Below are 15,414 nucleotides of genomic sequence, written 5' to 3'. Positions count from 1 at the left end.
TCAATTTTTTCCAAAATTTAGTGGGTGCGGCTTATATACCAGTGCGCTCAATAGGCCGAACTTTACGGTAATTTGGTGTTTGTAAAGGGCTTAGAGCTTGGTCTCTTACTGAGGATAGGCGCTATATAAGTATCACATCATCATCATTGACATCATGGTCTCCCTTTCCTCCAGGCGTTCCTGACCCAGAGTTCCCAGCTGTACCTGGAGACGGCCATGCCGGCCATGGGCGACGTCTTCTCCATGGCCCAGTCCTACAGAGCAGAGCGCTCCCGCACCAGGCGACACTTGGCAGAGTCAGTGACCTCCCCTTTTTTTCTGCTTTCCTTGTATGGATGAGCAAAGTGAGTCCATTGGGTAACCCAGGGAGTGAGTCAGTGTGATCACCGAGGAAGTGAGTCGGTGTGATGACCCTGTTTCGAGTTGTTCTGTGAGTTGTTTTGTGTTTTGGTGTAGTGTTTGTGTGTTGTTGGAGTGGTGTAGTGTGTGTGTTTAGATGTTGTTGTGTGTGTGCGAGTGACTGTATGTTTTTAATCTGTCAGTTTATATAAATGCATATACTCACAAATGCCTTACACATGCACACTTACATATGCGCAAAAACCAGGTACACACACTGATTGAATCAGGCACACACCAACTGATGACACTTTATGACGGCCAAGTATGCACATTGTGATTGAACCACACACACCATTGATGACACATTATGATGGCCGAGTATACACATTATGAACAGTACAGGCACCAACTGATGACACTTTCTGACGACCAGGTACACACATTGTGATGAACGGTACACGCACCAACTGACGACACTTTCTGACAACCAGTTACACACATTGTGATGAACGGTACACGCACCAACTGAAGACACTTTCTGAAGACCAGGTACACACATTGTGATGAACGGTACACTAACCAACTGATGACACTTTCTGACGACCAGTTACACACATTGTGATGAACGGTACACTAACCAACTGATGACACTTTCTGAGGACCAGGTACACACATTGTGATGAACGGTACACTAACCAACTGATGACACTTTCTGACGACCAGTTACACACATTGTGATGAACGGTACACTAACCAACTGATGACACTTTCTGACGACCAGTTACACACATTGTGATGAACGGTACACTAACCAACTGATGACACTTTCTGACGACCAGGTACACACATTGTGATGAACGGTACACTAACCAACTGATGACACTTTCTGACGACCAGTTACACACATTGTGATGAACGGTACACGCACCAACTGAAGACACTTTCTGAAGACCAGGTACACACATTGTGATGAACGGTACACTAACCAACTGATGACACTTTCTGACAACCAGGTACACACATTGTGATGAACGGTACACGCACCAACTGACGACACTTTCTGACGACCAGGTACACACATTGTGATGAACGGTACACGCACCAACTGACGACACTTTCTGACGACCAGGTACACACCTTGTGATGAACGGTACACACACCAACTGACGACACTTTCTGACGACCAGGTACACACCTTGTGATGAACGGTACATGCACCAACTGATGACACTTTCTGACAACCAGGTACACACATTTGTGATGAACGGTACACGCACCAACTGACGACACTTTCTGACGACCAGGTACACACATTGTGATGAACGGTACACTAACCAACTGATGACACTTTCTGACGACCAGGTACACACCTTGTGATGAACGGTACACACACCAACTGACGACACTTTCTGACGACCAGGTACACACATTGTGATGAACGGTACACGCACCAACTGATGACACTTTCTGACGACCAGGTACACACATTGTGATGAACGGTACACGCACCAACTGATGACACTTTCTGACGACCAGGTACACACATTGTGATGAATGGTACAGGCACCAACTGATGACACTTTCTGACGACCAGGTACACACATTGTGATGAACGGTACACGCACCAACTGACGACACTTTCTGACGACCAGGTACACACATTGTGATGAACGGTACACGCACCAACTGATGACCAGGTACACAAACCAGGTACACACATTGTGATGAACGGTACACGCACCAACTGACGACCAGGTACACACATTGTGATGAACGGTACACGCACCAACTGACGACACTTTCTGACGACCAGGTACACACATTGTGAGGCTGAGTGTCCCTTCATCACCTTTGAGGACCTCCTGAACAAGGTGGAAGATCTGGTCTGTGACGTGGTCGACAGAGTGCTCAAGTCACCCTACGCTGAATACGTCAGAGAGCTCCACCCAGTGAGTGATGCTTCATGCTGGTGTGGTGATCTTACAAAGCAAGCGTTTGGGGTTGTATAACTCTTTGTCACAACAGATTTCTTTGTGTGAAAGTCTGGCTGCTGTCGTCAGAGAGTGCGTGTAGCTACAGTGCAGCCACACCCTTTTTTGTCGTCTTTTTTTCTTTTTTTTTTTTTTTTGCCTGCAAATGTATTTGTTTTGCTATCAATGTGGATTTTTTTGATAGAATTTTGCCAGGGACAAACCCTTTTGTTGCAGTGGGTTCTTTTATGCAAGCTAAGTGCATGCTACATACGAGTTTTATTGGTTCATTGTCTCATCTAAATGACTAGCATCCAGACCACCACTCGAGGTCTGATGGAGTAGGAGAAAACACAGGCAAGCATGGAATTCGATCCAGTGTCAGATTCTCTCTCGCTTCCTAGGCGGATGTGCTACCACAAGGCCACCACCCCACACTCCACCGCTGATGCAAACACTGTTCCCCACAGGTGGGTTGCATAAGCAGCCTTGTCAGCTAGGTTTGCTCAGCTTTTAAAAATGTTTCACAGTCTATGGAATTAGCGTCGACTTTTGAAAACTCTTGACGCTAAGCAGAGTTAACACTGCAAAGGTTGCTTTTTGCAACCCAACCAAGGTATTTCTTTGAGGCAAGGTAAGACTGAGGAAGTGTTGTTGGGGGGTGAATTGGAGTGAGAGCTGTTGTCTGAATGCTGCAGAAAATATTTTACTTAGCCCATCGACGGGGATGATAGCTTTCCTGGCAGCCTTGCCCAATACTTTTGAAACAAAGAGAAGTCTCTTGAATATGGTTCTGTTAAAGCATTTCTTTCTTCTCTGGAAAAGGTTAGGATTAAGTTAAAGTGTTTCTTTTTTCTCTTGAAAAGGTTACTATTTAAGCATTTCTTTCTTCTCCGTAAAAGGTTAGGATTAAAGTGTTTCTTCTCTTGAATAGGTTCCTTTTACAGTGTTTCTTTCTTCTCTTGAATAGGTTCCTATTGAAGTGTTTCTTTCTTCTCTTGAATAGGTTCCTATTGAAGTGTTTCTTTCTTCTCTTGAACAGGTTCCTATTGAAGTGTTTCTTTCTTCTCTTGAATAGGTTCCTATTGAAGTGTTTCTTTCTTCTCTTGAACAGGTTCCTATTGAAGTGTTTCTTTCTTCTCTTGAATAGGTTCCTATTGAAGTGTTTCTTTCTTCTCTTGAATATGTCGGGATTAAAGTTTCTTTCTGTGTTCAGGAAATGTTTTGCTATCCTGTGCTGAAACACCTGCCATTGTGTGTGTGTGTGTGTGTGTGTGTGTGTGTGTGTGTGTGTGTGTAATCCTTTGTCCACATAGACTGGGTTATACAAGTGATTGTAGTCCTTTGTCAACACAGAGTGGGTTAAAGCAAGTGATTGTAGTCCTTTGTCAACACAGATTGGGTTAAAACAAGTGATTGTAATCCTTTGTCAGCACAGAGTGGGTTAAAACAAGTGATTGTAATACTTTGTCAATACAGACTGGGTTAAAACAAGTGATTGTAATCCTTTGTCAACACAGAGTGGGTTAAAACAAGTGATTGTAATCCTTTGTCAGCACAGAGTGGGTTAAAACAAGTGATTGTAATACTTTGTCAACACAGAGTGGGTTAAAACAAGTTATTGTCATCCTTTGTCAACACAGAGTGGGTGAAAACAAGTTATTGTCATCCTTTGTCAACACAGACTGGGTTAAAACAAGTTATTGTCATCCTTTGTCAACACAGAGTGGGTTAAAACAAGTTATTGTCATCCTTTGTCAACACAGAGTGGGTGAAAACAAGTTATTGTCATCCTTTGTCAACACAGAGTGGGTGAAAACAAGTGACTGTAATCCTTTGTCAACACAGAGTGGGTGAAAACAAGTTGTTGTCATCCTTTGTCAACACAGAGTGGGTGAAAACAAGTTGTTGTCATCCTTTGTCACCACAGAGTGGGTGAAAACAAGTTGTTGTCATCCTTTGTCAACACAGAGTGGGTTAAAACAAGTTGTTGTCATCCTTTGTCAACACAGAGTGGGTGAAAACAAGTTGTTGTCATCCTTTGTCAACACAGAGTGGGTGAAAACAAGTTATTGTCATCCTTTGTCAATACAGACTGGGTTAAAACAAGTGATTGTCATCCTTTGTCAACACAGAGTGGGTGAAAACAAGTTGTTGTCATCCTTTGTCACCAGGAATTCAAGCCCCCCAAGCGTCCCTTCAAGCGCATGAACTACACTGATGCCATCGTCTGGCTGAAGGAAAACAACGTCACAAAGGAGGACGGCACGTTTTATGAATTTGGGGAGGTAAGTAATCGACCTTTGTGGTTGGCCAGGCTCTCAGCAGCATGATTTGATTTGATTTGATGTGAGTAATCCTTACTTGTCGGCTTCAGTTCTGCCTCACTCAGGGCTTCTATGTTATGCCAAATGTTTTTTTAGGATTATTGTTTTTCATTGCAAAGAGATGTAGTGCAGTTCCAGGAGTGGAAATGAAAAACTGGATTGAAAATAAAGTAGGGACAAAGTGGATAAGTAGATGTGTTGTAGATTTTTTTTGTTTGTTTGTTTGTTTTTGGTAATTGACAGAATGAAGAATTATTTTTCTTTTGTTTCAGAAGATGTTTGTGTTCAGGTTGATTTTTTCTATAAAAAAAAAAAAAAAAAAATGTATTATTTGAGACAGTGCTGTATTAAATGTTAAATAATCTGAAGAATATTATTGTTGTTTTTTAACAAATGACAGTTGGGATCAGTTACGGTCATTGAATAGAATTTAGCTGGAATAAGAAAGCCAGGAAAAACTCCAGATGAAACTATATATATCAGCACTGACCTTGATGTCTCTAAAAGATTTCCTTTCATTTACAAACAGTGTTTTGAAAACTACAGCAGTAAAGCAACACAGACAACATAACGAGGGGAAATAGTGATATTCTTAATGTATATGATGTCAACTAAAATGAAAGATGCAACGATACTTCAAGACAGTAAGAAAGACAACTGAATGAGAGGAGATTTTGTTCTAAGTGACGGGCACAACAGAATGGTTAAAGCATTGGACTTTCAATCTGAGGGTCCCAAATTCGAATCTTGGTAACGGCGCCTGGTGGGTAAAGGGTGGAGATTTTTCTGATCTCCCAGGTCAACATATGTGCAGACCTGTAAGTGCTTAAACCCCCTTCATGCGTATTTGCATGCAGAAGATCAGATACTCATGTTAAAGATCCTGTAATCCATGTCAGCGTTCGATGGGTTATGGAAACAAGAACATACCCAGCATGCACACCCCGGAGCATGGATGCCTACATGGCGGGGTAAAAATGGTCATACATGTAAAAGCCCACTCGTGTACATACGAGTGAACGTGGGAGTTGCAGCCCATGAACGCCGAAGAAGAAGTAGTTGTTCTAAGCGTTTTGTGACATCAGCTAATTTAGAAATTGTACGAACCAGGACAGCAAGAAAGACAAGAATATGACAGGAGACTGTGTTGTTCTAAAGTGAATATGACATCAGCTACTCTGAAAGTTGTATGATGACGGGGGGTTAGAAGGATACAAGAATAGGAGGGGTAGATTTGAGAAAAAGTTGCAGTGATATTCAGTGTCTTCTGTATGATTACCAGTTTCAGTTTCAGTAGCTCAAGGAGGCGTCACTGCGTTCGGACAAATCCATATACGCTACACCACATCTGCCAAGCAGATGCCTGACCAGCAGCGTAACCCAACGAGCTTAGTCAGGCCTTGAGAAAAAATAAATAAATAAAAATAAATAAATAAATAAAATAGATAAATAATACTACGACTAATAATATATATATAAGGCGCATAAACTTCATGAAGTCAACTATAGGCGTACAAAAAAAAAAAGATAAAAAAAACACCAGTGATTTGTAACATGAGTTGCTGAGGTTATATGCCACTCTGTGGTGGGTATCAGGTTGTAATTTCTGATGCCCCATCCACCAAATGCCCCACCACTCCACTGTTAGCTGGGTTTTTGTAGTTGTTGTTTTTTTCTCTCTCAGTTACTCTTCTTGTTCAGTCCCTCTCACAGTTTCCACACCCATTGTGTGTGAGTGAGTGTGTGTGTGTGTGTGTGTGTGTTCTGAAAAGAATGAATGCTTATATATCTAAATCACCTTGTGGAGAATAGGCAATAAGCTAATGATAAGAACTGAAGGGTGTGTGTGTGTGTGTGTGTGTGTGTGTGTTCTGAAAAGAATGAATGCTTATGTGTGTGTGTGAGTGAGTGAGTGTGTGTGTGTGTGTTTGTGTGTGTGTGTTTGTGTGTGTGTGTGTGTGTGTGTTCTGAAAAGAATGAATACTTACATGTCTAAATCACCTTGTGGAAAATAGACAATAAGCTAACGATAAGAAGAACTGAAGGGTGTGTGTGTGTGTGTGTGTGTGTGTGTGTGAGTGAGTGAGTGTGTGTGTGTGTGTTTGTGTGTGTGTGTTTGTGTGTGTGTGTGTGTGTGTGTTCTGAAAAGAATGAATGCTTACATGTCTAAATCACCTTGTGGAAAATAGACAATAAGCTAACGATAAGAACTGAAGGGTGTGTGTGTGTGTGGGAAGGGGGGTGGGTGGGTATGTATTATGTATGTTTGAATGTATGTATAAATTGTCTTTATGGATGTGTATAGTTTGCTTGGTACATTTGTATGTATATATATATATAATATTGATGTGATGTGTTATGTATGATGTCACGTGTTTTGTAAAGCACCTAGAACAGTTTGCTGGGTACATTTTTGTGTGTATATGTTACATTGATGTCATATGTTGTGTATGATAACATTGTTGTAATGTATTGAGGATAATTTCATGTGTTTTGTAAAGTACCGAGAGCAGTTTTTTGGTTTTTTTTTTTTTTTGACAGTGCTATTTAAGTATCCATTATTATAATGATTATTATTTTTGTGTTATCCTAGAGTGGTTCTTTGGTTACAGTGCTATATTACATTCATTATTATTATTACTGTTGTTATTGTTAGTAGTAGTAGTATCATTATTACTATTATTATTGTTATGATTATTATCATTATGATTATTATTTTTGTTTTATCCTAGAGCAGTTCTCTGGTTAGAGTGCTATGTTATTATTGTTGTTGTTGTTATTATTATTGTTAGTAGTGGTAGTATCATTATTATTATTATCATTATTATTAGTAGTAATGTCATTATTATTATTATTATGTGCTGATTTTTCAGGACATCCCTGAGGCCCCAGAGAGGATGATGACGGATAAGATCAACGAACCGATCCTGCTGTGTCGGTTCCCTGCTGAGATCAAGTCCTTCTACATGCCTCGCTGTCCCGAAGACAAACGCCTGACGGAGTCTGTAAGTCCTGTCCTTTATGATGATGACTCTTTTGCCTTGCCTTGCCTTGTCTTGTCTTGTCTTGCCTTGCCATGTCTTGTCTTGTCTTGCCTTGCCTAGTCTCGTCTTGTCTTGTCTTGTTTTGTCTTTGTCTTTTTCTTGTGTTGTATTGGCAAGATGAAGTGATACACATTGATTTTCATAGGGTTAAAGATCAGTGAATAAAAATCTTTTCTCTTTTTTTTTTTTTTTTGTAAGGGGAGGTAATACAAGTAGATTTATGTAGGAGGAATGGGGTTAAAGATCAGTGAATAATAACCAAACGTTTGTCGAGGGGAAGTGATACAAGTAGATCTACTTGGTAGGAATAGGGTGAAAGATCAGTGATTAAAAACCAAACGTAGGCTTATCACGCAAATAGATTTTACTTGGGAGGAATAGGGTTAAAGATCAGTCAATAAAAACTAAACTTTTTGAAGGGGAGGTAATCCAAGTAGATTTACTTGGTAAGAATGGAGTTAAAGATCAGTGAATAACCAAACGTTTGGCAAGGGGGAGTGATGCAAGTAGACCTGCTTGGTGAAATAGGGTTAAAAATCAGTGAGTAGGAACCAAACGTAGGCTTATCACACAAACAGATTTACTTGGGAGGAATAAGGTTCAATAAAGATCAGTGAATAAGAACCAAATGTATGCTTATCACACAAGCAATACAAGTAGGCCTACTTGGTAGGAATAGGGTTAAAGATCAGTGAATAAGAGCCAAACTTCAGCTTGAAATGATGCAAACGTAGGCTTATCACACAAACAGATTTACTTCGGAGGAAATAGGGTTAACTCACTCAGTACGGCCAGTCCTCTCTTCTCCTCTACACAGACCCCTCGGATGTCCAGTGGGTGTCTGAATGACCCAACCTTTAGCTTCCGTCGTCAAAATTGTGGTATTCTTTGTCAACATTCACCTCTTCAGTATAAGAGCCTTCCGCTTGCAATATTTTGATGATGGTAATTGGGCTGAAACGCTGTTAATGTCGTCCCTTTCGCTGTTCGTATGGAGAGAGTTAAGGATCAGTGAGAAAGAACCAAACTTCAGCTGGAAGCGATGCCAGTGGATTTACTTGGGAGAAACGGGGTTAGAGATCAGTGATATTAAAGATAATGATAGATAATACTTATATGGCACAAACTCCCCATGTAATGGGCTCTAAGCGCTGTACATGAAACAAGACATATACAGTTGTGCATAATAACATACCTCTGCACATGAAAAAGTAACACACAAATGGGTATCTATACAAACAACACATACATGTGCATCTATACACCAAGACAGTGCTACAAATACTACAAATTGCAGTTATGAACAAGCACACACACTACACACACACACACATACACACACACACACACAGAGACAAACACACACACAAGACAAAAATACCTAACACACGTACACACACGCTGGCGCACACACACACGCCTGCGCTTCCACAAACACCCAGCCACTGACACGCACGCACTACACGATGACTTCAGTAGTGGGCAGAGTTGGGGTGGGTAGGAGTAGGAGGACTGCAATAAGCTGTGCTTCATCACACCTAAAGGCCTGTTTGAACAGATGGGTTTTCAAGTTTGTCTTGAAAGACAGAGCTGGTAAGTGACGGAGATCCAGACATCAGAACCAAACATTGCGATGAGTGGCGTTGAAGCATGTATGCGCGCCTTTCAGGTGGACCTGCTGATGCCCAATGTGGGAGAGATTGTGGGCGGGTCCATGAGGATCTGGGATGTGGAGCAGCTGGAGGCAGGCTTCAAGCGGGAAGGCATTGACCCCACGCCTTACTACTGGTACATCGACCAGGTCAGTGCCCCCCCCCCTCCCTTCACCCCCTTCCACCCCCCCTCCACACCCCCTCTTTTTTTTTTTCTTTTCTTTTTTTGATCGCAAAATTAAAGTTGAGACATATACAAATTTGCAAACACAGATTTCTTCATTTTTAATCAAATTCTTAACATACTAGACTTTCTATAGAAAGATGGTTAAGGAAACACATGGCAGAAAAAAAAAACAACCTAAACAGTCACTAGCTGTTCATTTCGAGATTGTTAATCAGCTGTTTGTTCAGGCCAAGATTGTAAACTGGCTGTTTGTTCAGGGCAAGATTGTTAACTGGCTGTTTGTTCAGGCCAAGATTGTTAACTGGCTGTTTGTTGAGGCCAAGATTGTAAACTGGCCACGATTATCAACTGACCCCAGATTTTGAACCGGCTGTTTTGCTGTGTGGTCCACAGAGAAAGTACGGCAGCTGTCCTCACGGGGGTTACGGGCTGGGAGTGGAGCGCTTCATGTGCTGGATCCTGAACAGGTACCACATCCGCGAGGTCTGCCTCTACCCCCGCTTCGTCGGCCGCTGCAGGCCCTGAGTGCTGTGCTGTGCGCCCATGTGTCTCTTTTTGTTCCTCCCACGATTTGTCTTCTTTTTTTTTTTTTTTGATATAATCTCTTTCTTTTTTTTTTTTAATAATATAAGCATGAACTGGAAAGTGTGTGAATTGGGGGGGAGATCTTTCCAGAGGAGGAGCCGTTTTTCTTTTTGTTAATGATGCAGTTTTCACGCAAAGTTTGTGTCTCTTCTTGTGCTGCTTCATCAGTACGACCAAAGGAAGTGAAAAGATAGACCTCGAAGGATGGCCTGGGCCCTGTGTCTGCCTCATTGTAGTCTTTTATTCGTTGCTCAGTTTTGTTATCATTGTTGTTTTTATAGTGATTTTAAGACATTTATTGTTGTTTTTGTTTTTTTGCTTTTTCTTTTTTTTTAAATAAGCAAAAAAAATGACATTCATAATGGTGTTGGCAGGTATATGTTCATGGACAATGCAGGATATGTTTTGACACAGAGTTGGTGGAATTTTCTGCCTTCCACTTAAGCTGCCAAAGTGTTCTCAGAATAAAGGAAAAGAAGTTACTTTTGAACCTATATGGAAACATTTTTGTGCAAAGATTTATAGTTTGGTGGAAGTTGTTTTAGAACTGTTGAGTAGGTCAGAAAAAAAAAATTCCCAAAATGAATGGGATGAGAAATCTCAGTTTTATCTGAGACATCAGTCATATACAAGTGTTGACAGTGTTGGTTTGAAGCAACATCAGAACATGACTGGAGACATTTTGTGAGAGTAAATGAAATGAGTGGTCTTTGATGTGAAAATCAATCAACTAAAATCATTGTGAAGTATTATGAGTAAGCGTTGAGCTCTCAGGGTGTAATGTGTAATCGCTGAGTGCATTTTTTTTTTTTTTTTTTTCTTTTTCACTTCATTCTTGACCCCTGAAAACGGAGTATGGCTGCCTACATGGCGGGGTAAAAACGGTCATACACGTAAAAAGCCCACTCGTGTGCATACGAGTGAACGCAGAAGAAGAAGAAGACTTCATTCTTGGACCACGCTGCAGCAACCTTCACTTCTTGTTCTTTAGATTTGTTCTTGTCACAGTGTCTCGTTTTAGTTGTGGCTTATTTGTTTTTCTGGCTCTTTCTTCCTCTAAGTCTGACAGCATAGTTCTGCTTTTATATATATATATATATATATATATATATATCTTTCTTGTTTTGACACCAAACATTAACATTCTGTAAAGCCCAGTTTTATTATTGTTTGAAGAGTCATATGTGTCTAAAATTGTAAACATGACTCTTTTTAAAACACATATATCATTGGACTAAACAAGGTTAACAACATCAACCCACCAGTATTTCACGAAAAATAAACTGGCATGACAAAAGATAGTACTGGACATCTTTTTTTCTGCTATGTATGCATAATTACTTCTGAAAGAAATTACAAACTGAGATGAAAACATTCAAAAATTGGAAAATTGTCTGGTTATTTATGTTTCTTTCTTCTTGCTTGCTTGTGAGGCTTATAGTATATGAAGCTTGAAATTAAAGTAACACAAAACTGCTTGGTGCTTCTTCTTTGTACCTACAAATCTATCAGTTTCTTTTGTGCACAGACAGAATCATGTGTGGATGTGCACTTGCCTCAGATAACTTCTTTTATTGTCAGTCTGCTCATCATTCATGTTTTAATGATAATAAATCAAATAATACACCCAAAAAATACTACACACACCTCAACAAATGTGGAGTGATGGCCTAGAGGTAACGCGTCCACCTAGGAAGCGAGAGAATCTGCGCGCTTGTTCGAATCACGGCTCAGCTGCCGATATTTTCTCTCCCTCCACTAGACCTTGAGTGGTGGTCTGGACGCTAGTCATTCGGATGAGACGATAAACCGAGGTCCCATGTGCAGCATGCACTTAGCGCACGTAAAAGAACCCACGGCAACAAAAGGATTGTTCCTGGCAAAATTCTGTAGAAAAATCCACTTCGATGGGAAAAGCAAATAAAACCGCACGCAAGAAAAATACAAAAAAATGGGTGGCGCTGTAGTGTAGCGACGTGCTCTCCCTGGGGAGAGCAGCCCGAATTTCACACAGAGAAATCTGTCGTGATAAAAAGAAATACAAATATGAATACAAAACAACACATATACATATACATATACGCTCTTGTTTTGTTTTGTTTTCTTTCGTTTTGTTTATTGACTTTGTGAAGGGGTGCGTATGTGTCTTAATTAAGGTTTAATTGACAATTAAAATTGATTCTGTCTCTGTCTCTGTCTCTCTCTCTCTCTCTCTCTCTCTCACGCAAACACTTTTTGCTGCCACATCTATATCATTTCAGTGGCAATATCCTCACGCTGCATATCCTACACAAATGAGTATCTTCCTTGAGTAGAGAGACGGCTAGCATGTCCACCCAGTGACGACCTCCACAAATCAGCCAGCATAAGGATTTTGAACTGGCCACAGGAATAGATATGACATGTTAATGGTTATCATGAAGTTATGATTGAAACGAGCAGGAAAAGTGAAAGAATTTGAGAGAAATATTTTTGAGATGAGGACAGAGGAAGATGTTGAAACTTTTTTTTTTTTTTTTTTAATTTTTTTTTTATCCTGGTGTTAGCCAGACCCTAGTGATGGAGAGATCTGCAGGGCTGGACACACACACACACACAGGCACACACACACACACACACAGGCACAAACACACACACACAGGCACACACACACACACATACATTTCAATTCCACATACATAAAAAAACCCATTGGTGCAGAGTTTCGTTCCTGTCCTGTGCAGAAAACTTGTCCTTAACATAACAAAAATGAAAGTAGACATGGCTAGTGGCCTGCCATTGCTGTATTACCTTTCTTCTTTTTTTTAACTCACTCAGTACGGCCAGTCCTCTCTTCTCCTCTACACAGACCCCTCGGATGTCCAGTGGGTGTCTGAATGACCCAGCCTTTAGCTTCCGTCGTCAGAATTGTGGTATTCTTTGTCAACATTCACCTCTTCAGTATAAGAGCCTTCCACTTGCAATATTTTGATGATGGTAATTGGGGTGAAATGCTGTTAACGTTGTCTCTTTCGCCGTTCATATGGAAGAGAAGAGATTGGTAAACACTAATTTGCATCCATACACATTTTGTAAAAGCTTTCTGGCATGGTGATGTCAGCACAAAATAAAACTTCTTCCAAAAGGCATGAAACAGTCTGAATACATTTGTAAAAAGAAACGAAGACCGTGGAAATATGGAAAGTAGATTTCTGGTCTTCATCACATGCACACGCACACATGCACGTATGCACACACACACGTACGCACGCACACACACACACAGTTTCAGTTTCAGCAGCTCAAGGAGGCGTCACTGCGTTCAGACAATCCATATACGCTACAACACATTTGCGAAGCAGATACCTGACCAGCAGCGTAACCCAACGCGCTTAGTCAGGCCTTGAGGAAAAAAAGAAAAAGAAAAAAAAAGGTAAATTCATACATAAAAAAAAGAACTACTACTACTAATAATAATATATATAAGGCGCAAAAACTTGATGAAGTCAACTATAAGCATACAAAAAAATAATAAAATAATAATTTAAAAATATATATATAAAAATAAATATATATATAAATAAATAACTAAATAATAATATAATTTAAAAATAAATAAATATAAGGTTATGTGTAGTAGACAGCAGGAGCTCACTTCCAAGTAAATTGCTAAATATAACACGCTTGGCATGAGTAGGGTCTTCATTAAATTTAATACACAAACACACACACACTCTATCTCTCTCTCTCTACACACACACACACACATACACACATGACCAAACATCGAAGGTTACAGCGCAGTCCTGAACATTACCATCCTTATCAATCTCACCAACGAAAAGACGAACAAACTTCTTGAAAAATTATTGGGAGAAGAAAGACATCTGCTGATTTCTATAACTTCTGTAAGAAATAACGAGCGCAGAGAGGGTGTGCATTTCATCAGTGAAGCATACCACTTGTATGGAAAAGTACACGGAATGTTGAAGATTTCAAAGTGAGTGCTATTGAAATGATATTTTCAAGTGGCAGCTTTCTGTTAAGTTTCTGGTTTCGTTTTCAATGCACGCAACACTTGGCCTATGGTTATGAGGAGCTAAAAATAAAGTTGCATCATCAGAGAAAAAAAAGTCCAATACGAAAAGTTTCCAGTGTGGAGAAAACTTAAACCGTTGGCAGCCAGCACCTTCTACGTGGACAAAATCTAGAGGTAGGCCTAATCTTTACTTTGTGAGTCTTGGTGTGGTGAGGCGTTAACTCTTTCCATACGAACGGCGAAAGAGACGACGTTAACAGCGTTTCACCCCAATTACCATTATCAAAATATTGCAAGCGGAAGACTCTTATACTGAAGACGTGAATGTTGACAAAGAATACCACAATTCTGACGACGGAAGCTAAAGGATGGGTCATTGAGACACCCACTGGACATCCGAGGGGTCTGTGTAGAGGAGAAGAGAGGACTGGCCGTACTGAGTGAGTTAATAAAGCGAGAGACGCTCCCGTGAGCGGGCAGAATGTGTGCATGCCTATGTTCGTTGACAAGTGTTCCGAGCCAAATGATAATTATTGCTTGTGGTGTCGGCTGTTGAAATTGAGTGAGAGCGCTCGCGCGTCTGTGTAGTCGCGGTCGTATGGTTATGTGTAGTAGACAGCAGAAGCTCATTTGTAAGTAAAATATATTATTACTATGAATATAACGCGCTTGGCATGAGTAGGCGTCTTCATTAAATTTAACACACACTCTCTCTCTCGCTCTACACACACATACACACACACATTCAATCTACAAATAACATGAGGGACTGTGTGGATTCAGTGTTTGTGAACATGTTCCTCTGAGAAACTTGAAATCTGATCCCACGAACATGATCACACTTTAACACACACACACACACACACACACACACACACACACACACACACACACACACACACACACACACAAACCATCTCTCTCTCTCTCTCCGCATCACCTTTCTGTTTGTCTTTCTCCCCAACACACACACACCATTCCAGCTCATGCATGCGCTCACACTGACACGCACACACACTCGCAAATAATGCAGAGAACACACCAATAAGTTTATCATCAGCAGCAGCATTATTATTATTTCGTGTTGTGATAGGAGCAGTAGCAGCAGTAAATCTGTCATAATTGTTTTTTTGTGTTTCATTTGTTTATTTATCAGTAGTAAGCAAAAATACAAAACAAAACAAAATCTGCATATATGTCTGTATCAATGTATGATACATATATATGATATATATATATATATATATATATATATATATATATACATATATATATAATGGAGGCTGGAC

At 40.3% G+C, this 15,414-nt stretch overlaps 1 protein-coding gene across 2 annotated transcripts in view; it reads left to right on the top strand.

The window, feature by feature from the left end:
• The window catches only part of LOC143296928 (asparagine--tRNA ligase, cytoplasmic-like), a 37,921-nt gene extending 26,338 nt beyond the window's left edge, over positions 1-11,583 (top strand). For both annotated transcript variants that reach the window (XM_076608953.1, XM_076608952.1), the window contains exons 13-18: positions 175-296; positions 2,156-2,291; positions 4,487-4,600; positions 7,513-7,644; positions 9,353-9,484; positions 9,916-11,583. In XM_076608953.1, coding sequence (XP_076465068.1) covers positions 175-296; positions 2,156-2,291; positions 4,487-4,600; positions 7,513-7,644; positions 9,353-9,484; positions 9,916-10,047 — 768 coding nt within the window. In that variant the 3' untranslated portion in view covers positions 10,048-11,583. The remainder of the gene's footprint in view (positions 1-174; positions 297-2,155; positions 2,292-4,486; positions 4,601-7,512; positions 7,645-9,352; positions 9,485-9,915) is intronic.
• Positions 11,584-15,414: the final 3,831 nt, after the last annotated feature.

This window comes from Babylonia areolata, chromosome 22 (assembly GCF_041734735.1).
Source record: "Babylonia areolata isolate BAREFJ2019XMU chromosome 22, ASM4173473v1, whole genome shotgun sequence".
Classification (NCBI taxonomy): Eukaryota; Metazoa; Mollusca; class Gastropoda; order Neogastropoda; family Buccinidae; genus Babylonia; species Babylonia areolata.
Note: the sequence above shows the minus strand (reverse complement) of the source record. Positions and strands in the feature narration are given on the sequence as shown.